Raw genomic sequence first — 22,911 nt, forward strand, 5'->3', positions numbered from 1 at the left:
GATCATTCCTTTTATTTACAAAAATTTTTTATAGAGACTTCATTTTTATGAGCTCCTTTGTCTGTCAGTATATCTCCTGTGCAACTACTGATTGGTATGTTTAATTGATTTTTACTTTCCTTTCATTTTATTTTATTTAATATATATGCATTAAGAAATTATTTGCTGTAAATCTCTTGTTATTTACCTGTTATTTACCTTTCATTCAGCACATTATGGCCTTCTATTAAATACATGATATTTATATTCTAGTTCTTCCATTTATAGACAATTGTTCTGCTATATATTACATACAATTCATATATTGACCTATGGGATTTTATTATATGTCTTAAAAATTTTTCAATATATTATTTTTTGAAACATTTTTATATATAATATTTCAGGAAATAGGTTTTTATAATGTTAATTCAATTATAGATAATTGACTTACTATTCGCTCTCTATGATGTTTATTTGATAGTATAGTAACAGTATATACATCGATTAAATCAATATATCAGATTCTTTTTCAGTGAATTTAATTCACTATAAGAATGAAAATACTCTTTTTATAAATTGTGCGTTTTTATTTTTATATTTTTTTTATATTTGTTTTAATGTAATTGATTCAATGTGTTTTTATTTAATCATATATATGTTTGGTTGTTATTTTATAGACCCCTGATGAAGGTTTTTTTAAAAACCGAAACACGGACCGTGTTGGGTCCTCAATAAAGTTTGCTTTGGAGCATCTCACCTCTTGTCCTGGATTGATCTCTTGAAGTTGCGTTTCCACCTGTTTCTCTTTTGTGTTCAAGAAAGAGTAAGACCAATGAAAAAAAATTATACATTTTGGGGCCGGATTCTCAGGCGCAGCACGTAGCGTGTGTTAAATTATGCACGCTGCCAATTTACGTGCACTACTCAATTGAGTAACAAGCCAATTAGTGATAATTGTCAGTAATTGGAATTTGCATACACTTGTTTTTATGCATATTTTAAAAAGAGGCGCATGTAAATTCCAGCGTGCTTATCTGAAAAGAAGGTGCGATCATGGGGGGGGGGGGGGGGGGGGGGTAGTGCTTGTATCTGAGGTTGTCAATCAAATTTACACATGTTATAGAATTTGGGGGAATGTGTGTATATTTAGATGATATTTACACCAGCTTTTCAGTGGCGTAAATGGCCACACCTAAACATACGCACGTTCTCCCAGCCTATGCGCTGTTTATAAACCATGTCTTACTGTACATTTTAGATGCCATTTACTGAATCCAGCCCTTGGTTGTAAAATTTAGTACTGAACATATAACTTTTCTATCAGTGGCTAAGTAGCAAATCTGTCTTAAATGTCCAGCCTTACTGTTTAAAGTTTTATATGTAGATTTCCAAAGTGGACACTTAAATGTATTTTCAGCAGCACTATCCACATATAACTTTTCATTTTAAGTTGGACATTTACCGGCTGATATTGAAAAGCATCGGCACCAGGCCGGTTAAATGCCCTCAAGCCAGTTACCTGCCAATCTTCAGCGTGGGATAACCGGCTATCTCACGCTGAATATCACTGGTTAGTGGCTGGCTGGGTATATTGTGCGATATAACCGGTTATCAATCGATCTTTAGCTTGGGTTTGGTTGCCATCTTTGTCTGTGTCTATAGGTGGTTTATCTGCCCGTTTTGAAATTAACCAGCCAGCGCCGAATATCAGCTTGGCCGGTTAAGTTCAAATGGCCAAAAACAAAGCTGATATTCAAAGCTGGTCACTGGAAACGGCCTGGCATTGAATATCTGGCATTAGCGCCAACTGCAGGAGTTAGCCGGGCTATCTCCCATAATCTGAATATCGGCCCCTTAAACTGTGGCCACACTGCTGAATATTGATTTCTGCATACAAAGGGCATGTCCTTCAAAGGTGAAGGGCTTTAGTCTTGGCAGTGCAGTGTCAGTGTGGAGATGACAAAGGGTTAAAATTTGCTTGCTGTCTTAGGTGCTGGATGCTGTCCTCCCTGTGATAAATAAATGCTACAGTGGCGAGAGGACAGTGCACAGAGCCAAATTCAGCTCCATCACTGACATGGACATTTGTAACGCCATGAACCGACTTGGAGAACCAAACCAGAATGAAGCACTGTCTGTGGATGCGCGGCAGGAGCTGGACTTGCGCATTGGCTGTGCCTTTACACGGTAAGCAGGACTTCTTCTGTGTTGGGTAGTTTGACTTTCTGACCTATTCGCAGAAGGAGAATGGGAAGTTCTGACTTGCAGACCAGCTTACTAAGATAAGGATAGCATTCTGATTTTGTATTTAATCTAATTGCTGTCCTCTGCAGCTCTGGCTAAGATCAGTCTTTTGTGCAATTCACAAAGGATAAAATGTCACTTAACACCGTTGAGGTTGGAGGGTTTGTGTTGTTTTCTTTGTTCATAACAAGTATAAGTGGGGCTGTGAGTGTATTTACTATGTGTGACCATATAATCTCAAACTTTACCAAGTGGCTTCCCCATGCCACTTGGCACAGAAGTCTCCAGAGATGGCAGGCATTCCCTGGGCACACATCATCGTTCGGACTTCTGCCACCAGGCTTGCTCGGGCTTAATATGCTCGGGCTTTATGGAATTGTATTTGAATACTGTTTCTTCTTATGATCTGTTTTTCTGGGCTTCCAGCTCACTCTGAACCTGCTGCTATCAGGCTATGCTGCCAAGCGCCACGTGTAACTGTCTGCAGCATTGTCTCCCATTTTTATAGCCGGTGCCCAACTTATCTCAGCAAGTGATTTGACAATCCTTGGTCAGTGGCCCTCTGGAACCCAGCTAAATGTGAGCCCTGCCTTTTGAGTCCTCTCCAGAGGCTGTGAATACAGGCTTCCTCAGCAGCCCCAGTCAACCCAAGAATCAAGTCCTGGTGCTCCTCGTGGCACTATGAAAAATTCTCCAGTGGGCCAGCCCAAGATTTAAATACCTATAATTCCTCACTGAATCAATACAAGCCAGGCACTATACATTTAGAATACTTCACACCTCTGACACAAGAATACTACAATTAAACTCCTCACGCAGCTCCCTCAGATAAAATGTGCCTGATAGCATTAGAGAACAATTTAGACATATATATATTTCTCATCCCTCGTCTAAATGATGTCACTAAAATTAAGGTCTGAATGATTGTTTTCTTAATGTTTTGCAATGGATAGTTCTGGTTTCTCTTGATCATTATCTAATGCTTAAACTGTTAACCATAAGGGTAAATTGGTACTTAAACTGGCATACCACTCTGATCTCTTTCCCCAGTCATGAACTGATTAATTCTATCTCCATGGTTGTTGTTGTTACGCTAGACACATCTTACAGATGGGCAATATCCCTCTTATTCAATAAACAGTTTTTTTTTTCCATTGCGTATTTAGCTAATCTATCACCTGTACTTCTCCCTGTTTTGCACATAAAAAGCTGTCTTCAAAAATTAAAAACAAAACACCTAGTTGAGCATTGGGTTGCTGCCTATTAGGCAGCTTCCCTGTCTTAAATATGCAAGGTAGCCTGTCAGTGTGTTTGTAGGTTTCCACATCAATGTAGTGGAATTTTGACATTTTTTAGTAATACGGAACAGCTTTTACAAATGTATTTTCCCCTCTATTTCTTCTGTATGTATTCAGGTTTCAGACCAAATATTTCCAGGGAAAATATGGTAATTTAGACAGCTCGTTGATCTCCTTCGGACCATGCCAGACACCAACACTTGGCTTCTGTGTGGAGAGGCACGATAAAATCCAGTCTTTCAAACCGGAGGCATACTGGGTGCTCCAGGCCAAGGTGTGTGTAGTGGCCTGGTGCATGTCTGCATGAGTTTTGCTGTTTACCTGAAGGTTGCAGTTTGGGGAGGAAATTTTGGTGCAGGTATTTCAGGCTCTCTTCAGGGGTAAACCTGGCAGTTCTACAGATGGACTAAGTATATCCAGCATTTACCCCTTAACACTGAATGGGAAAGCCTTAGAGCACAAAGGAAATTAATCTCCTGTGTATTGATTGCAGAACCAGCACGGACCAATAAAGATCCAAATAAGTAATATAGTATGTGGAAAAAAAAGATGTTCTAAAGATGTGCACATCATGCATGTGGTGCTTACGGGAAATTATAAGTATACAAAAGGAAGGCTGGGACGACTACAGCTGGCACAGGATTTGTGGCAGTATAAAAGTGGGCAGACTGGATGTGCCAAGTGCACAGAAAGTGGAACTCGTCCAAGAAGGATGCACCATCAAAGTATGGCATACAAACTTATTTATTGATATTAAATTACCCGACACGGTTGCATTTCAGCCACCACCTACTTCAGGGGTACATCGAGATTTGTACAACATTTAAACAAACATTAGTCTCTACACAGAATAAGCAATTAATCATAAACATAAATAACAAACTTGCAGTACTACATACAGAATTAACAAAACACATAGAAAATGTAGCCATACTTCATTTTTGAGTCATATAGGAATAAAAATTGCCTGAACCAGTTCATGTATGTCTGTTATAATGATAAAACTATTTACTTTATAATAGGTTTATGATCAATTGCTTGTCCTTTGTAGTAATTAACATTTGTTTAAATGTTCTACAAATCTCGCTGTATACCTGATGCAGGCAGTGGCCGAAACTCAGCAGTGTTGGATATTTTAATAACGATAAATTATTTTGTAATAAGCTTTCAGAAAACATGCACAAACATGTAATTACATGCACAAACATAAACTAAAAATTTATTGCAACAAAAAAAATATCTACATTATTTTGTATGCCATACTTTGATTGGTTTGTTTCTTCTTGGTTTAGCTACATTTTCTATTTCTTTACCGACTGCTGGAGATTGCACACGCACAAAAAAGAGGCACCAAGTGGTTCTTATCTGTTTGCACTGTATGCCTTTATCTAGTCTCTAGGGCAGTGGTTCCCAAACCTGGTCCTAGATGTAGAGAATGACACGGGGACAGGGAGCCGTGGTAAATCTGCACTAAAAAGAAAAATAAAATTGGCTTGTTTACCGTGGGTGCGGGAGCAAAACTTTTTACTGCCCTGTGGGAACAGTAAAATGTTTTGTTCCTGCGGTAAAAAAAAAAGCTGTGGACAATCTCCACAGGCCTACTCCGAGGCCTTCTCTCTGCCCGGTCCTGCCTTCTGACACAACTTCCTGTTTAGCAAAAACAGGAAGTTGCATCTTGTGACCAATCAGAAGAGGCTGGGCAGGAGGGAAGGGGAAGCCAAACTTTTTTTTTTTCTGCTTTCTTTATTTGGAGACGGAGGGCGCTGAGCCTGGGAGAGCTATAGTGTGATGGAGGACGGGCGCATCCACAACATCCTTGCCTCGGCAGCCTTTCCTTCATTGATGCTTTTTTTTTTCCCCCCATATTTTGAAACCTCATCATTCAGATTCGCCTTCAAGTGCTTTGTGGATTGCTTCTGAACCCCCTCCTTGGTTTACATGGAACCCCCTTTTTAAAAACTGAATTTGGATGACAATTTTTTTTATTTGGTTCAAGAAATAAGAACCTAAATATGAGAACCGTTCCACCTGTGTCCAAGGAGAGCGGTTAAGGTAAGCAGTGCTGATCTTCTTTTCTGTATCCCCAGGGTCTTATGTCTGATGGTATACGGTAGGGGATATGGAATCTTTGCTGCTGTGTAATTTACTTTCTCCGAGGACAAGCAGGCTGCTTGTTCTCACTGATGGGTTGACGTCCTCGGCAGCCCCCTCCATCGGAAAGTTTACTAGCAAAGGCCTTTGCTAGTCCTCGCGCGCCCATGCGCACTGCGCATGCGCAGCCGTCTTCCCGCCCGAAACCGGCTCGAGCCGGCCAGTCTTCTTTCGTCCGCGCTCGGTACGGTCGTGTTACGCCGTTCGTGCCCCAGAGAGTCGACCTCGCGCGTCCTTTTCGACGTGTTTTCTCTTGTTTTTTCTTTCAAAAAGTTCGGGAAGCGCTCCGGAAGTGCTCCGGAAGACCCTTTCGGGTTTTCTGCCCTTCCCGTAATTTTCTCAGCTTTTGCCCCGTAAGTTTTCTTTCGTTGACGGGGTAGTTTGGCCTCGGTCGAGATTTTTCTCCCTCTAAATTTTGGTGCTTCAAATTTCGCCATTTCGGCTTTTGATTTCGCCGGCGTGATTTTTCCGCCCATGACATCGAAGCCTTCCAGCGGCTTCAAGAAGTGCACCCAGTGCGCCCGGGTAATCTCGCTCACTGATAGGCACTCTGCGTGTCTTCAGTGTCTAGGGGCCCAGCACCGCCCTCAGAACTGCAGTCTGTGTTCCTTGTTACAAAGGCGGACTCAGGTAGCGAGATTAGCCCAGTGGAACGTTTTGTTCTCTGGCTTTTCGTCGACATCGGCACCGGAGGCATCGAGTGCATCGACGTCGTCAGCGTCCGGACCATCTTCCTTGGCTGCCGCTCCATCGACTGCATCGAGGCATCGGACCTCTGCATCGGCGCCGAGGCATCGGGCGACTGCATCGACGTCGGTGGTACCGAGACTTCGTCTGCTGATGTCGTCGGACGGAGGTGCATCGTCAGGAGTGCAGGTGAGGGCTGTCCATTCCCCTGCTGGTGGCGGTGAGCCTTCGGGTGGGTCTCCCCCTACCCTGAGGGCTCCTGCGGTACAGCCCCCCCGGGATCGACCCTCTTCGGTCTCGGCCCCGAGGAAGCGACGGATGGATTCTACGTCCTCCTCGTCGGTGCCGGGGAGCTCCGGTGACATGCTTCGGAAGAAGTCGAAGAAGCATCGACACCGGTCTCCTCCCCGTGTCGGCACCGAGAGCTCTGGGTCGCCGAGGGATTCGGCACCCAGCAGGCATCGGCACCGAGAGGACCGCTCACCCTCTGTTCAGGAGGTGTCGATGCGCTCCAATCTGGACAGCCCGGAACAGCCTCCTCGCCCGGAACAGGTTCTGACGTCGACGCCTGCATCGACCTCTCAGCCTTTTTCTGCAGCCACTCTGAACGAGAGCCTCCGGGCCGTTCTCCCAGAGATTCTGGGAGAGCTGTTGTGCCCTACCCCTCCGGTACCGGCGGTGCTTGCGCCTCCGGTACCGTCGAGCGTGGCGCCGGCTGGCCCATCGCCCAGGTTGAGGTCCCCGACGTCGGTATCGCGTGCGGTGCCGACCGTGGCCACCTCCCAGGAGGGCTCCCCGACTACGTCGGCGGAGGGAGCTTCGCCGATGCGGGCCAGGGAGTCTACCTCTCGACGCCCCCATCGTGGACGTGGCTCCACGGAGTCGAGCAGGGCGAGGTTGCAGACACAGGTCCGTGAACTTGTGTCTGACATCGAGGGTGAGGCCTCGTGGGAGGAAGAGGAAGATCCCAGATATTTCTCTGACGAGGAGTCTGAGGGTCTTCCGTCTGATCCCACTCCCTCTCCTGAGAGACAGCTTTCTCCTCCCGAGAGTCTGTCTTTTGCCTCCTTTGTCCGGGAGATGTCTACGGCCATCCCCTTCCCGGTGGTTGTGGAGGACGAGCCCAGGGCTGAAATGTTTGAGCTCCTGGACTATCCTTCTCCACCTAAGGAAGCGTCCACTGTTCCCTTGCACCATGTCCTGAAAAAGACATTGCTTGCGAACTGGACCAAGCCATTAACTAATCCCCACATTCCCAAGAAGATCGAGTCCCAGTACCGGATCCATGGGGATCCAGAGCTGATGCGCACTCAGTTGCCTCATGACTCTGGAGTTGTGGATTTGGCCCTAAAGAAGGCTAAGAGTTCTAGGGAGCATGCTTCGGCGCCCCCGGGCAAGGACGCTAGAACCTTAGACTCCTTTGGGAGGAAGGCCTACCATTCCTCTATGCTCGTGTCCAAGATCCAGTCTTACCAGCTCTACACGAGCATACACATGCGGAACAATGTGCGGCAGTTGGCGGGCTTGGTTGATGCTCTTCCCCCTGAGCAAGCCAAGCCTTTTCAGGAGGTGGTCAGGCAGCTGAAGGCGTGCAGAAAATTCCTGGCCAGAGGAGTTTATGACACTTTTGATGTTGCGTCCAGGGCCGCTGCTCAGGGTGTGGTGATGCGCAGGCTCTCATGGCTGCGTGCCGCCGACCTGGAGAATAGAATCCAGCAGCGGATTGCGGACTCGCCTTGCCGTGCGGACAATATTTTTGGTGAAAAAGTCGAACAGGTGGTAGAGTCTCTCCACCAGCGGGACACCGCATTCGACAAATTCGCCCGCCGGCAGCCTTCAGCTTCTACCTCTACAGGTAGACGATTTTTCGGGGGAAGGAAGACTGTTCCCTACTCTTCTGGTAAGCGTAGGTACAATCCTCCTTCCCGACAGCCTGCGGCCCAGGCTAAGCCCCAGCGCGCTCGCTCTCGTCAGCAGCGTGCGACTCAGCAAGGCCCCGCGGCTCCCCAGCAAAAGCAAGGGGCGAGCTTTTGACTGGCTCCAGCAGAGCATAGCCGACATCCAAGTGTCCGTGCCGGGCGACCTGCCAGTCGGAGGGAGGTTGAAAGCTTTTCACCAAAGGTGGCCTCTCATAACCTCCGATCAGTGGGTTCTGCAAATAGTCCGGCAGGGGTACACCCTCAATTTGTCCTCAAAACCTCCAAATTGTCCACCGGGAGCTCAGTCTTACAGCTTCCAGCACAAGAAGGTACTTGCAGAGGAACTCTCCGCCCTTCTCAGCGCCAATGCGGTCGAGCCCGTGCCATCCGGGCAAGAAGGGCTGGGATTCTATTCCAGGTACTTCCTTGTGGAAAAGAAAACAGGGGGGATGCGTCCCATCCTAGACCTAAGGGCCCTGAACAAATATCTCGAAAAAGAAAAGTTCAGGATGCTTTCCCTGGGCACCCTTCTCCCCATGATTCAGCAAAACGATTGGCTATGCTCTCTGGACTTGAAGGATGCCTACACACACATCCCGATACTGCCAGCTCACAGACAGTATCTGCGATTTCAGTTGGGCACACGCCACTTCCAGTACTGTGTGCTACCCTTTGGGCTCGCCTCTGCGCCCAGGGTGTTCACCAAGTGCCTAGCTGTGGTAGCAGCGGCGCTTCGCAGGCTGGGGGTGCACGTGTTCCCATATCTCGACGATTGGCTGGTGAAGAACACATCCGAGGCAGGAGCCCTGCAGTCCATGCAGATGACTATTCGCCTACTGGAGCTACTGGGGTTTGTGATAAATTATCCAAAGTCCCACCTTCTTCCAGTGCAGAGACTCGAATTCATAGGAGCTCTGCTGGATTCTCGAACGGCTCGCGCCTATCTCCCAGAGACGAGAGCCAACAACTTGTTGTCCCTCGTCTCGCGGGTGCGAGCGTACCAGCAGATCACAGCTCGGCAGATGTTGAGATTGCTGGGCCACATGGCCTCCACAGTCCATGTGACTCCCATGGCCCGCCTTCACATGAGATCTGCTCAATGGACCCTAGCCTCCCAGTGGTATCAGGCCGCTGGGGGTCTAGAGGACGTGATCCACCTGTCCACGAGTTTTCTCAAATCCCTGTATTGGTGGACGATTTGCTCCAATTTGACTCTGGGACGTCCCTTCCAAATTCCTCAGCCACAAAAAGTGCTGACCACGGATGCGTCCCTCCTGGGATGGGGAGCTCATGTCGATGGGCTTCACACCCAAGGAAGCTGGTCCCTCCAGGAACGCGATCTGCAGATCAACCTTCTGGAGTTACGAGCGATCTGGAACGCTCTGAAGGCTTTCAGAGATCGGCTGTCCCACCAAATTATCCAAATTCAGACAGACAACCAGGTTGCCATGTACTATGTCAACAAGCAGGGGGGCACCGGATCTCGCCCCCTGTGTCAGGAAGCCGTCAGCATGTGGCTCTGGGCTCGCCGTCACGGCATGGTGCTCCAAGCCACATATCTGGCAGGCGTAAACAACAGTCTGGCCGACAGGTTGAGCAGGATTATGCAACCTCACGAGTGGTCGCTCAATTCCCGTGTGGTACGACAGATCTTCCAGGTGTGGGGCACCCCCTTGGTGGATCTCTTCGCATCTCGAGTGAACCACAAAGTCCCTCAGTTCTGTTCCAGGCTTCAGGCCCACGGCAGACTGGCATCGGATGCCTTCCTCCTGGATTGGGGGGAGGGCCTGCTGTATGCTTATCCTCCCATCCCTCTGGTGGGGAAGACTTTGTTGAAACTCAAGCAAGACCGAGGCACCATGATTCTGATTGCTCCCTTTTGGCCGCGTCAGATCTGGTTCCCTCTTCTTCTGGAGTTATCCTCCGAAGAACCGTGGAGATTGGAGTGTTTTCCGACCCTCATCACACAGGACGAAGGGGCTCTTCTGCATCCCAACCTCCAGTCTCTGGCTCTCACGGCCTGGATGTTGAGGGCGTAGACTTTGCCTCTTTGGGTCTGTCACAGGGTGTCTCCCGCATCTTGCTTGCTTCCAGGAAAGACTCCACTAAGAGAAGTTACTTCTTTCATTGGAGGAGGTTTGCCGTCTGGTGTGACAGCAAGGCCCTAGATCCTCGCTCTTGTCCTACACAGACCCTGCTTGAATACCTTCTGCACTTGTCTGAGTCTGGTCTTAAGACCAACTCCGTAAGGGTTCACCTTAGTGCGATCAGTGCATACCATTACCAAGTGGAAGGTAAGCCGATCTCAGGACAGCCTTTAGTTGTTCGCTTCATGAGAGGTTTGCTTTTGTCAAAGCCCCCTGTCAAGCCTCCTACAGTGTCATGGGATCTCAATGTCGTTCTCACCCAGCTGATGAAACCTCCTTTTGAGCCACTGAATTCCTGCCATCCGAAGTACTTGACCTGGAAGGTCATTTTCTTGGTGGCAGTTACTTCGGCTCGTAGAGTCAGTGAGCTTCAGGCCCTGGTAGCCCAGGCTCCTTACACCAAATTTCATCACAACAGAGTAGTCCTCCGCACTCACCCTAAGTTTCTGCCAAAGGTAGTGTCGGAGTTCCATCTGAACCAGTCAGTTGTCTTGCCAACATTCTTTCCCCGTCCTCATTCCTGCCCTGCTGAACGTCAGCTGCACACATTGGACTGCAAGAGAGCATTGGCCTTCTATCTGGAGCGGACACAGCCCAACAGACAGTCCGCCCAATTGTTTGTTTCTTTTGATCCCAATAGGAGGGGAGTGGCTGTAGGGAAACGCACCATATCCAATTGGCTAGCAGATTGCATTTCCTTCACTTATGCCCAGGCGGGGCTGGCTCTTGAGGGTCATGTCACGGCTCATAATGTTAGAGCCATGGCTGCGTCGGTAGCCCACTTGAAGTCAGCCTCTATTGAAGAAATTTGCAAAGCTGCGACGTGGTCATCTGTCCACACATTCACATCTCATTACTGCCTGCAGCAGGATACCCGATGCGACAGTCGGTTCGGGCAGTCAGTTCTTCAGAACCTGTTTGGGCTTTAGGATCCAACTCCACCCCCCGAGGGCCCTGTTTGTTCTGTTCCAGGCTACACTCTCAGTTAGTTGGTAAATTTTTTTTAGGTCAATCTCAGTTATGTCCTCGCCGTTGCGAGGCCCAATTGACCATGGTTGTTGTTTTGAGTGAGCCTGGGGGCTAGGGATACCCCATCAGTGAGAACAAGCAGCCTGCTTGTCCTCGGAGAAAGCGAATGCTACATACCTGTAGAAGGTATTCTCCGAGGACAGCAGGCTGATTGTTCTCACAAACCCGCCCGCCTCCCCTTTGGAGTTGTGTCTTCCCATAAATGTATTGTCTTGCTACATACTGGACTGGCCGGCTCGAGCCGGTTTCGGGCGGGAAGACGGCTGCGCATGCGCAGTGCGCATGGGCGCGCGAGGACTAGCAAAGGCCTTTGCTAGTAAACTTTCCGATGGAGGGGGCTGCCGAGGACGTCAACCCATCAGTGAGAACAATCAGCCTGCTGTCCTCGGAGAATACCTTCTACAGGTATGTAGCATTCGCTGTCCAGACTGCGAGTCCCATCGTATTTCTTGGTTTTCTGGGATACAGGGAGGTATCTTACTAGTAATATATCACATGATGAATGTACAAACGCATGTGTCTGTTCCTGTGTACAGAAAATGTTAAGCTATTTGCAAGCGAGATGCTGGCTTAGCCTGTTTCATTACTGTTTTTCATACATGGAGACAGACGCATGTAAGTAACATTCACATATACGATGTGTGGGGCTCCTAAGCATTAGAAGGCGGGACACTGGCACGCCATTGGTGTCTGTGAGTGCGAAAGCCAAGGAGGTTGGATTGAGCACAGCCCTGTGAAAATTCAGCGTGCAGCCGAGATCCTGAGAAAGAAAATGGTGCCGAAGTGAAGTGAGGGCTGTAGCCTGTGCCTTAAATGTTTGGCTTCATTGCGTCTGTACTGCTTTGTAGGTGAGCCCTGGTGTGGTTGCAGCAATTGAAAAATTGTTTGCCGAGAGATAATTATTGACTAGGAAACTGGTCCTTAAGCTGGAAATAATAATAATTTAAAAAAATAAAGAGAGTAGGGGGGTGTTGGGATTCTGGGGGCTGAGGTGCTGTGTGATCTGGAATAATAATTTTTATCCCACCCAAAAACCACTACCAGGTCATGCTTTCTTCAGCTTCCAGCAGGCTTAGGGCTCTCTCTGGCTTGGGGGCAGTTGTCCTAGTTGCACTCCCGTAACGCCATCCCTGACATGTGTGATCTTTTATATTTTGCACAGTATAGGAGGAAATCTATTTCTCTTTCTTTGGTGTGGCTTCTTGGGATTTTGGTTAAATTTCTGTTAGCTATTATGTATTTGCATTTGTGTTGCTTGTCTGTGACCGAGGTATTCTGTTAGCATAAATTTCCTATGTAGCATTCTGTAGTAATTTGGCTTATTCAGTTTTTCTAATAGTGGAGGGGATGTTTGTGAGGGGAGACAGGGGTTTGGTTGATCCTTGTTCTGTATTTTGTGATTTATAAAATGACATTTGTACAGAATATTGTTTCTTTTTATACTTTAATAAAATAATTTAAGTATAAAATCATAACTGTTCGAGGCTTGGGCGGATGGGATCCGACAGAGCTCGTGGGAACGGGACAGAGACAGAGCTCTCGGGGACGGGATGGAGACAAACTTTTTGCCCGCATCATTCTTTACCTGGAGGCACCCCAGCCAGTCAGGTTTTCTGGATACCCACAATGAATATTTGTGAAAGACATTTGCATGCACTATGTCCACTGCATGGAAATCTATCTCATGAATATCCATTGTGGATATCCTGAAAACCTGACTAGCTGGGATGCTTCCAGAACCAGGTTTGGGAACCATTGCTCTAGAGGGTAACGTTGAGGGAAGGTTACAAAAATTCCTTCCCATTTAGACTCCTTGTTCTGGTTCTTTTTCCTGGACCCTGATGTGCCGCCAGTGAATGTAGATCCAAACTTTGATATGAATAGTGTGCTCTCCAAACACAGTAGTTCTCAAGGGTGTAGGAGAGTCAGAAGAAGTGAAAAATGGGCTTACGCACAGCCTATCCTGCAATTTGCTACTTCAGCAATGTGAGGTCATTTTCAGAGTCAATAACAAGCCCATGACCAGGCTTCACTCCAGATCTGCCCCTGATCGATGCCTTTGGACAAATTGAATTGTCACATAAGCATACTTTGCCATGCATTTAAAGTGCTAAAACTTGTTTTAAAATAGCTCAGGAGTTATTTCACAGGTACACTACGAGTGAAATCTCTTGGTGTATGGTGAGCTCAGGCTTCTATCGGTAATTATGTATGTGTGAAGTTCATGTATAGTGAATGCAGGCAGCACTGCAGGACTATGCAGTACAGCCCTTTGGCTGGCTGGCTGACTAGTATCCATCTTTCCCCTTTTCGCAGGTGAGCCAGGAGAAGGATAACACCCTCGTGCTGGACTGGGACCGTGTCAGAGTCTTCGATAGAGAGATTGCCCAGACTTTCCTGCTTATAACAAAGATGGCAAAGGAAGCAATGGTACTGGTGGATTTTCATTCATCTTTAGGGATTGTGGTTGGAAATAAACTTGCTGTGCAAATATATAGATTCCCAATTTAGCCAGAACTGTTTGGTAATGAGGCCCATCCTGCTTTATTGGTCCAAGTCTAGACGTTTCTCTTCTTTGTATAAAGCTGGAGAAGCTCATTTGGAAACAGAGCTAATAGCATCTAGTCAAGTTTTGTTTTCTTTCACCAATAATATTTTACTGCATAGTTTGGTGAGAAAACAAAACCACAAAATATTGTATATATTCTCTGTTGCTGTTCTGTTCCCTTTTGCAACCTGTAACAGAAATGTGGTGTTAAAAGCCTGCCTTTTGTATGCTTTTTTTCAACGGCATGCATTCCATATTAATACTGTCTTTGTCACAGTTTGCTGTAAACAGCTCGGTTCTGCAAAGCCGTAAGGATCAACTTCAGGCAATGCAGCTCGGGCTAGTATATTCCATCTACAGATCGCCAGCTTGTTTCTGGGATAGTTCTGTAGCCTGTACTACTATACAATGATATGGCTGAGAAGACTGACCTAAGGCTGCAATCGCCAGAACGCCATGGTGCTGGCACTCAGTGAGAATGTTTATCTTTCAGGTGGAATCGCTAAGCAGAAAGGAAAAAGTGAAACAGAGACCTTTAGCTCTGAACACAGTGGAAATGTTGCGAGTGGCCAGTTCAGCTTTAGGTACAGTGCACAGAGTTATTGTTTGTGCTAAAACACCTATTTCCAACTTGTGAAGGGCAGTAAAATCAGCCATGGCAACACACTTTCTGTCCAGGAGCCATACAGAGAACATGCGAATCTGTTCGCAATAATTAGGAGTCTGTGGCAGACTAGCAGGCTTGCCTAACAGATGTTTGCTTAATTTCATTTAAGCATTATAGTCCACTTTACCATGTTATGTGATCAATTACATTAAAATCTTTCCAGCTGATATCCATCCAGTGGCAGTCAGCATATTTTTTGAAAAGGTGACCACGGTGGGCAGAATTAGCCCAATTATTCAGTGTCCGGCCGTATCCTGGTACCAGCATTGAATATCTGGGGCTAATTAAAGTTGTGCTGGCCCCCAGATTTTATGTGGGCCCTGGTTGAATAACAGCTGGAACCTGCGTAAGGGATGCAGGTCAATGTCCTCTGCTCCTCCAATTTTCTCCTGCAATCCCAGGCCCCTTTGCACCCACCCCCAGGCCTAACTCGTAGATGCCTAGTGGTCAGGTAGAGTCCAAAGGGCAGAAGTGATGCCTAGTCCGTTCCTGCCCATCAAGCCTGCTGTAACAAAATGGCTGCCAAAGCCTCTAGCAGAAGCCTTGTGAAAGGTAGAATTTGTGGCAGCCATTTTGCTACAGCAGGCATGACTGACAAGAGTGAGGGAGTATCACTTCTGCCCCTTGGACCACCAGGTGTCTAATGACGTAGGGCCAGGGGATGATGTGGCATGGAGGGTGGACAGCAGGAACTCAGTTGGCCTTTTTGCTGTTTGGGGGTGGGAGGAGGGCACCACAAAGGCTGATGCTGCAAGCTGGAAGTTAACCAGGCACTAGCCAATATTCAGACCGGTGCCCAGTTAGCTTTGCAACTAAAATTAGGACAGCCTTTATGCTGTCCTAACTTTAGCTGCTTAGTTAACCAGTTAATGGTCTGAATGTGGCCACTAACTGGTTAAGTCAAGCTCCACCCATGGACCACCTCTGCACTAACTTGACAGTACTAGGTGCTCTGTGGTGGTATTCAGCGGGACTGTTTGGTTAAGTGCCGCTGACTGTCTCCACTTAAGTGCTCACAGGCGATTTAATGAGGCAGTTGGGGGATTTGTATAAGTCTATTTAATAACAATAAATTTAAATGTTCTTCAGAACCAAGTTCTCAAATCCATCTTCTTTGAAAAACTTGGCATATGAGGTTTGTGCTAGTGATGACTCCTTAGAAAGTGGAGTGCTCAGCAGCACACCACTCACCCATCTGCTCTGGTTCACTTCAGGAATCCGAGCTTAACACTGTGCCTAAGAAAAGTGGCTGCTGCTCGCTGCATACTGGACGTCTGTGGCCATATGATCTGGACTTCTGGTGTTATAGCATTTAGGCTACAGTTCCTTTCCTCTTTTCTGGCCTCATGTGTATGTGACCCCTTAAACAGAAGCACCAAGTGGTTCATTCCATAGTTTTATCTTTTTTTGTATTTGACTTAAGGAATGGGACCTCAGCACACCATGCAGATTGCTGAACGACTTTACACCCAGGGCTATATCAGCTACCCTAGAACTGAAACCACTCATTATCCAGAAAACTTTGATTTGAAGGGATCTCTGAGACAACAGGCGAATAATCCCTACTGGGCAGAAACAGTGAGTGCAAGAGATGTGTGTGTACATCCCTTTAACATCGCTTTCGGGTAATCACCACCTGCTCTCTTCCCTGGGTGGATAGTGTTTGGCCATTTTCATGTTTGTGCTTCCTTTTTGAAGCTGAGAAGCTGTCCTGGTAATGCACTGTGTGCCGTTTTTTTTGTTTTTTTTTTAATTGAGTTTATAGTTTATTGAAAATACAACACAGCAATCTTGTGAGCTTTAACCAGGACGAAATACCAAAACCTCTAACATAACAGTTAACTCCTATCCCCAGAACTTCTCTCCCTTCCCCGTAATCTCCAATAACTCCCCAGCGAGGTTCATTCTTCATCATCGTTGTAATATCTTTGGTGCCTAACGACCATCAGCTTCTCCATGTGAGTTATAAAGTCCAGACGCTCTTTCCAAAAAATAAATATTATTTATTTTACATTTCTAGCCCGTCTTAAGAACTAGGTGGGTTACAATTTGCATACATAGACAATAAAAACACAGTAAAATACAATACAAATATAAATCCCAAAGAAACACATCTTCCTCCCCTCAGTACTGCTGCTCGTATACCTGTACAAAAAAAATTTTCATCTGGCACCATCTTTATCCTATCTTAACACCATCAGAAGTTTTTTTCCATTCAAGAGTCCTATCACAGAAAATGCAGGTTCTCTGGTGTCTCCACTTGCTTCCAGCTTGTGTACTGTGTTCTTCAATCCTTCCCTCTTTTCCTCTCTCTACAGGTGAAAGCTTTACTTGCAGAGGGGATTAATCGTCCAAGAAAAGGTTTTGATGCCGGTGACCACCCTCCAATAACCCCCATGAGATCTGCTACTGAAGCCGAGCTGGGTACAGGTTTCTCTTGCACTCCCAGGGTGGGGGAGGCTTTGCTGGTTTTTGATGCTGGTGACCACCCTCCAATAATCCCCATGAGATCTGTTACTGAAGCTGAGTTGGGTGCAGATTTCTTGTGCTCCCGGGTGGGAGAGGTGCTGAGACTGGCACAGGGTTTTGCCTGCCAGTCTGTTGAGGAGGTACCGACTCTTTTTCAGTCTTGCACCCTGTGTATGTTTTTCTAAGTAGAAGATTACTGATTTTCATTTATTTCTAGTTGTTTCAGATGAACATGCTGCAGTGAATATACATACTGTAGACGCTTTATCTATAGAGTCCTCCTACATCCCTGTGGCCATTTCAGCCCTTCTGGGGTCCTCATATCATTAGTACCACTGAAGCAAAGTCTTTGATTCAGAGCCTGATAATAAGAGAGGAGATAAGGACATTAAGGAGAGCCAGCAAACAGCACATCAATGTCTCAAGAGTAGACAAAGCAGCATGACATAGTAAATGCAGTGATGATTCTGTGTTTGCAGGTGGTGACGCATGGAGGTTGTATGAATATATCACCCGCCATTTCATTGCCACCATCAGCTATGACTGCAAGTATTTGCAGACCATCATTGCTTTCAGCGTGGGCCCAGAGCGCTTCACCTGCTCCGGGAAGACAGTTTTATCACCGGGTAAGAGAGAACAAGAAATATTCCTTATCATCTGCTCCGAACCATTTCCAATGAGTGGGTGATATGCCCTCCTACCAGCAGAGGTAGACTGAAAATTATAGAGTAGCGACACCTTTATAAGGGGCTGGACAACACTGAGCTGCCCAGTATTTCTCAGTCTCTCCCAGCAAAGGTAGGTGAGTCTGTGCAGCCCTGCTCTTCTTTGGTTGGGAGTGTAATTTTTTTTACCCCATTTAGTAAGAAAAGTTAGAATAGTATTTAAGGGATTGCTTCAGGGGTGTCCTGGAGCAGATTTTGCTGCTGGTTTCAAAAAAAAAAAAAAAAAGAGGCAAGAAACCGAATACACAGGCAGCAGAAAAAAAAAGTCTCTTGGGCTTGGGCCCCTGCGCTTTTGGAGGTGTATACTCCGGTCTCTGGGTCCCTCTCATCCCCCTTTCTCCCCCTTCTGCTCCTTTAGTGAGTGGTGTGAGTGGTGTGCCTCGGCCTTCTCCCCACTCCGGGAAGACAGTTTTGTCACCGGTAAGAGAGGACAAGAAATATAAACCATGGTCTTGGCAAATTCTTACCATAGCAACCACCACTACTTTGACCCCTTTTCCCACTCCACAGTCCTAGCAGTGGCCTTGGCCTGGCTCAGCTTACCCCCCTCCTTTCCCATTGTGATATTGACAACCTTTGTTATCTCTTCACTGTAGCTTGTTTTACCCAGACGAGCATTTTGCATAAACAGAACAATGCACAAACCCCTTCATATGTCTGTGTGCAGGATATACTGAGATCATGACTTGGCAAGCCATCCCTCAAGAGGAAAGCCTCCCCACTTGTGAGAGGGGAGACACATTCAACATTGAAGAACTGAAGCTGCTGGAGAAGCAGACCAGCCCACCGGATTACCTGACAGAGGCAGAACTCATCACACTGATGGAGAGGCATGGCATTGGTAAGAGATGCACCACTTTGGTCTCATTCCTTACCAACATTCTAAGGGATGTTAAGAATCCAAGCACATCCTCTGGGTTAAGCTGCTTCCTCCCCTCCCTGAGGGCCACAGCATTCTGCCTGATTGTCATTTCACTTCCAGGTCTGAAGATGGCTCTGGATATGTGCAAGGCAGCTTATTTGGGGGAAGGCTTGTTATAAAAGCAGGAGAAGTGCGGGGCTATAGGGGGGCAGCTGTAGGGTTGTCAACTAGTCCTTCTGCTTAAGTTCTTCTTTTTCCCTATACATGCAATGGGGCAAACCTCGGGACTGGATTAGAAGTGTTGGTTGATGAGGTGAGGTGGTAACACACCAGTGGCCCTGGAGTGTTTTTGGTTTGTTTTAGTTTTTTGCTGATTGGGGAAGGGGAGGGAGGGTAGTATCTTGTAGCTTTTTGCTTCCAGCTCATTCAGAAGCAGGGTGAGCTTAGCTGTTATGAGCCTTTATTCACATTTCTAAGAACTTGCTCCACTCTTTTATATCCCCTCATAGTTGACTCAGCCCAGTTGTTACCAGGACTATTCTGTAAACATGCTCCTAGGAGTTACTGTGGGGGCCCCAGGAAGCAGAAGACCAGACCTAGAAATCAGACTCTGGTCTTACCCCATTCGCAGTGCACAGCACTGCCACTGAGCTTTTAGAATTTAAGAAATATTTGTTTTCCTTTCATTTTGCTTCCGGGCTTGGGAGTAGCAATAATTTAAGCAAAACTAGAAAAGCTATTTTCCATATCATCAAGCTGATCAATCCATAGACTGGTGGGTTGTGTCCATCTACCAGCAGGTGGAGATAGAGAGCAAACTTTTGCCTCCCTATATGTGGTCATGTGCTGCCGGAAACTCCCCAGTATGTTCTCTATCTCAGCAGGTGGTGGTCACACACAGCAGCAGCTCTGGCTAGGCCTCCAAGCCTAATCCTTAGGTTTTGTTGAGGCCTGGGGTTGAGGGCTCTTTTGAGCAAGTGCAAACCTGGTGGTGCCAGGTCCCTCCTTTTCTCCCCCCTCCCGCTGGCTCCGTTTAAAAAAAAAAAAAAAAAAAAAATATATTTTTAAACGTCTTTAAAGGCGTTTAATTCGACGTTTCTTTAAACGTTCATTGCAGCTACTCACTGGGACACCAGTTCGTTACAGCTCGGAGCGGCAAGCAGGTAATTTTACCTTTCCTCCACGACCCTCCAGACCGGTCAAGACGCATGGGTTATGTCCTCCTACCAGCAGAGGGAGACTGAGAAACACTGAACTTTTGAATACTGTATATATAACCTGTGCAGTACATTCACTAGCCAGTATTTTCTCAGTCTCAGCAGAGGTAGATGGACAGCCTGTGCAGTCTTCAATAGTCTGGTGAGGTAGTTTGATTATACAGTTAAGGGGGTTTTCTCCTCTTATTCCCATATTTATTGGTTTGGAGTGTTCCCTGTACGTGGTATAAAAAAAAAAAAAAAAAAGTGCTTCGGGGCCCTGGGTCCGGTGGGGCCCAGTTTTTCCCCCTGGGGTGTTACACCTGTTTTCAGGTCCCTCCCCCTGTGCTGCTCTCTTTGGAGACGCTGGCAGCTTGTGCCTCGGCTGCTTTCTATGATTGTAGCCTTGAGAGCCCCCACTTTTCAGCTGCCAAAAAGAAATTGAGAATATCTCTTTAAGAGCCGTCTGCAGCTTTGTTGGTAATATCTCTTTAAGAGCCGTCTGCAGTCTTGTTTTACATAGGAACGGACGGAAGGGCCGTTGCTATTAATAACGAGAGAGAGAGAGAGAGCAGAGCGGATAATTGTGGGGAAAGCTGGGAGACAGAGTGTTTGCATCGGTCAGCGCTTTGAAGTAATGGCGGGCAAACTTCTCTGCTGTCGCGCGTGTTCGCGCCGAGGTGTAGAGGCGCCGGGAGGTCAGTGCCGCTTGTGCGGCGAACCGAAGCAGGCCTCGCCGGTGGCGGCACCCCCGGTTTTAATAGCGGAGGCCCCAGCTAGTTCGGGGGTGTCGGGAGTAGCGGCAGCGTCGGCAGGGCCGGTTCCGACGAGTTCAGTTTTGGCGGGAACGTCCGCCATTTTGGATTCCGCGCGTCCCGCGGAATCAGCTGTTTTTGGCCCTGCTGCTCCCGGATCGGCTCCAAAGGTAGCGTCGGAGGGTCCAGGAGGCGTTGGGTTTCCTCCGGATTTTGTATGGACCCTGTTTCAAGCCTGGAAGGCGGGACCCCCACCTTTGGGGGAGGGGGCTAGTGCGACTCTGGCTAAGAAGCCTCGCTTTGAGTGGGACGACGAGGAGGCCTTCTCCCCTGTAGGATCGGAATGTGTTTTGAGTGATATCGCGGATCCTGAGGGGTTTGAGGGTCCTCAGGATCAGGAGTTGGTGGTCCCTGGAGAGGATCCTTCTGTAGTAAGAATTTTTCACAGGGAGGAGCTTGCGGAGCTCATTGAGCAGGTCTCTTCCACCCTTAAGTTTGAACAGCCAGAGGCGGTTTTGGGGGAGGCTAGGCAGGTAGACCCCTTGGTTAAGGGGATTCAGCGGCAGGCTAGGTCTTTTCCCATGAATAAGGACATCCGGGATATGGTGTTTCAAGAGTGGCATTCGCCGGATTCTCCCTGTAAAGTGTCTAAAGCGATGTCGAGGCTGTACCCACTCCCACAGGAAGATAGGGATTCCTTTAGGGCTCCCACAGTGGATGCGGTGGTGACAGCAGTGACAAAAGCCACGGCTATCCCGGTGGACGGGGGGACTGCTCTCCGGGATCCCCAGGATAGGAGGCTTGAGGCTTTCCTCAGGCGGAGTTTTGATTTGTCGGCTCTGGCCCTGCAGGCCTCAATTTGTGGGGGGCTGGTTGCGAGGGCGTGTTTCCGTTGGGCCGAGAAGCTGCTTGATGATTCGGTGGAGGTTGGGACCTCCGGGGTACAGGAATTAGCCAAATTGGAAATGGGATCCTCCTTTTTGTCTGATGCGCTTTATGATTTGCTCCGTGCCTCGGCCAAGAATATGGCCATGCTGGTGGGGGCACGGAGGGCACTGTGGTTGCGAGGTTGGGTCGCAGATGCGGCCTCCAAAGCTAAGCTTTGTTCGCTTCCCTTTAAGGGGTCCATGCTCTTTGGTGAGGATTTGGATAAGTTGGTGGAAGGTCTCAGCGATGCCAAGGCCCCTCGTCTTCCGGATTTACGGCCTAAGGCGGTGTTTAGGGGTTCTTCCTCCCGAGGTCGGTTTAAGGAGGCTCGCCGGTATAGGCCCGGGAGGACTGGTGGGGCCTTTAGAGGTCGGTTCTTCCAGCGAACACAGTCCTTTCGGGGGAATCGGCAAGGAGGCCATGATTTCGCCGCGGGAGGACAGGTTTCGGGGCGTAATTCACAATGAAGGTGTGCGGGTCCAGGCCCTGGTTCGGGTAGGGGCTCGGCTGAGTCAGTTTTACCAGGACTGGGCCCAAATCACATCGGATCAGTGGGTGCTCGAAGTGGTGCGAGACGGGTACGCTCTGGAGTTCGACGGCTCGCCTCCCGAAAGGTTCCTGGAGTCCCCTTGTCATTCGAGGCTCAAGCGGGCGGCGGTGCGAGACACGTTGGCGCGGCTGATCAGTCTGGGGGCGGTAGTGCCTGTTCCAGCCGCTCAGCGCCGCTTGGGCTGCTATTCAATCTATTTTGTGGTCCCAAAGAAGGAGGATGCATTTCGACCTATCTTGGATCTGAAAGCAGTCAATGCAGCTCTCAGAGTACCCTCTTTCCGCATGGAGACATTGAGGTCGGTCATTGTCGCGGTGCGGGAAGGGGAGTTTCTCACGTCTTTGGATCTGACGGAGGCTTATCTGCACATCCCCATTCGGGCCGCTCATCAGCGATTCATGCGCTTTGCGGTTTTAGGGAAGCATTTTCAGTTTTGTGCTCTGCCTTTCGGGTTAGCTACGGCTCCTCGAACCTTTTCCAAGATCATGGTGGTAGTGGCGGCGGCCTTGCGGAAGCAGGGGGTTCTGGTGCACCCGTATCTGGACGATTGGTTGGTGTGGGCCAAGTCCCAGTCGGAGAGCGAGGAGTCCACTGCTCGAGTGGTGCAGTTTCTTCAGTCGCTGGGCTGGGTAGTGAACTTCGGCAAGAGTCACCTGGTGCCGTCACAGTCGCTGGAGTACCTGGGAGTTCTATTCGATACCAGGAACGGTCGGGTCTTCCTGCCGGGCCTTCGGATTCGCAAGTTGCAGAGTCAG

At 47.9% G+C, this 22,911-nt stretch overlaps 1 protein-coding gene across 1 annotated transcript in view; it reads left to right on the forward strand.

The window, feature by feature from the left end:
- The window catches only part of TOP3B (DNA topoisomerase III beta), a 55,256-nt gene that overhangs the window by 20,783 nt on the left and 11,562 nt on the right, over positions 1-22,911 (forward strand). Inside the window, exons 6-13 of the mRNA XM_030217270.1 lie at positions 1,973-2,169; positions 3,642-3,798; positions 13,774-13,887; positions 14,499-14,589; positions 16,096-16,250; positions 16,991-17,096; positions 17,621-17,767; positions 18,534-18,707. Coding sequence (XP_030073130.1) covers positions 1,973-2,169; positions 3,642-3,798; positions 13,774-13,887; positions 14,499-14,589; positions 16,096-16,250; positions 16,991-17,096; positions 17,621-17,767; positions 18,534-18,707 — 1,141 coding nt within the window. The remainder of the gene's footprint in view (positions 1-1,972; positions 2,170-3,641; positions 3,799-13,773; positions 13,888-14,498; positions 14,590-16,095; positions 16,251-16,990; positions 17,097-17,620; positions 17,768-18,533; positions 18,708-22,911) is intronic.

The sequence above is a fragment of the Microcaecilia unicolor genome, chromosome 11 (assembly GCF_901765095.1).
Source record: "Microcaecilia unicolor chromosome 11, aMicUni1.1, whole genome shotgun sequence".
In the NCBI taxonomy this organism is placed as follows: Eukaryota; Metazoa; Chordata; class Amphibia; order Gymnophiona; family Siphonopidae; genus Microcaecilia; species Microcaecilia unicolor.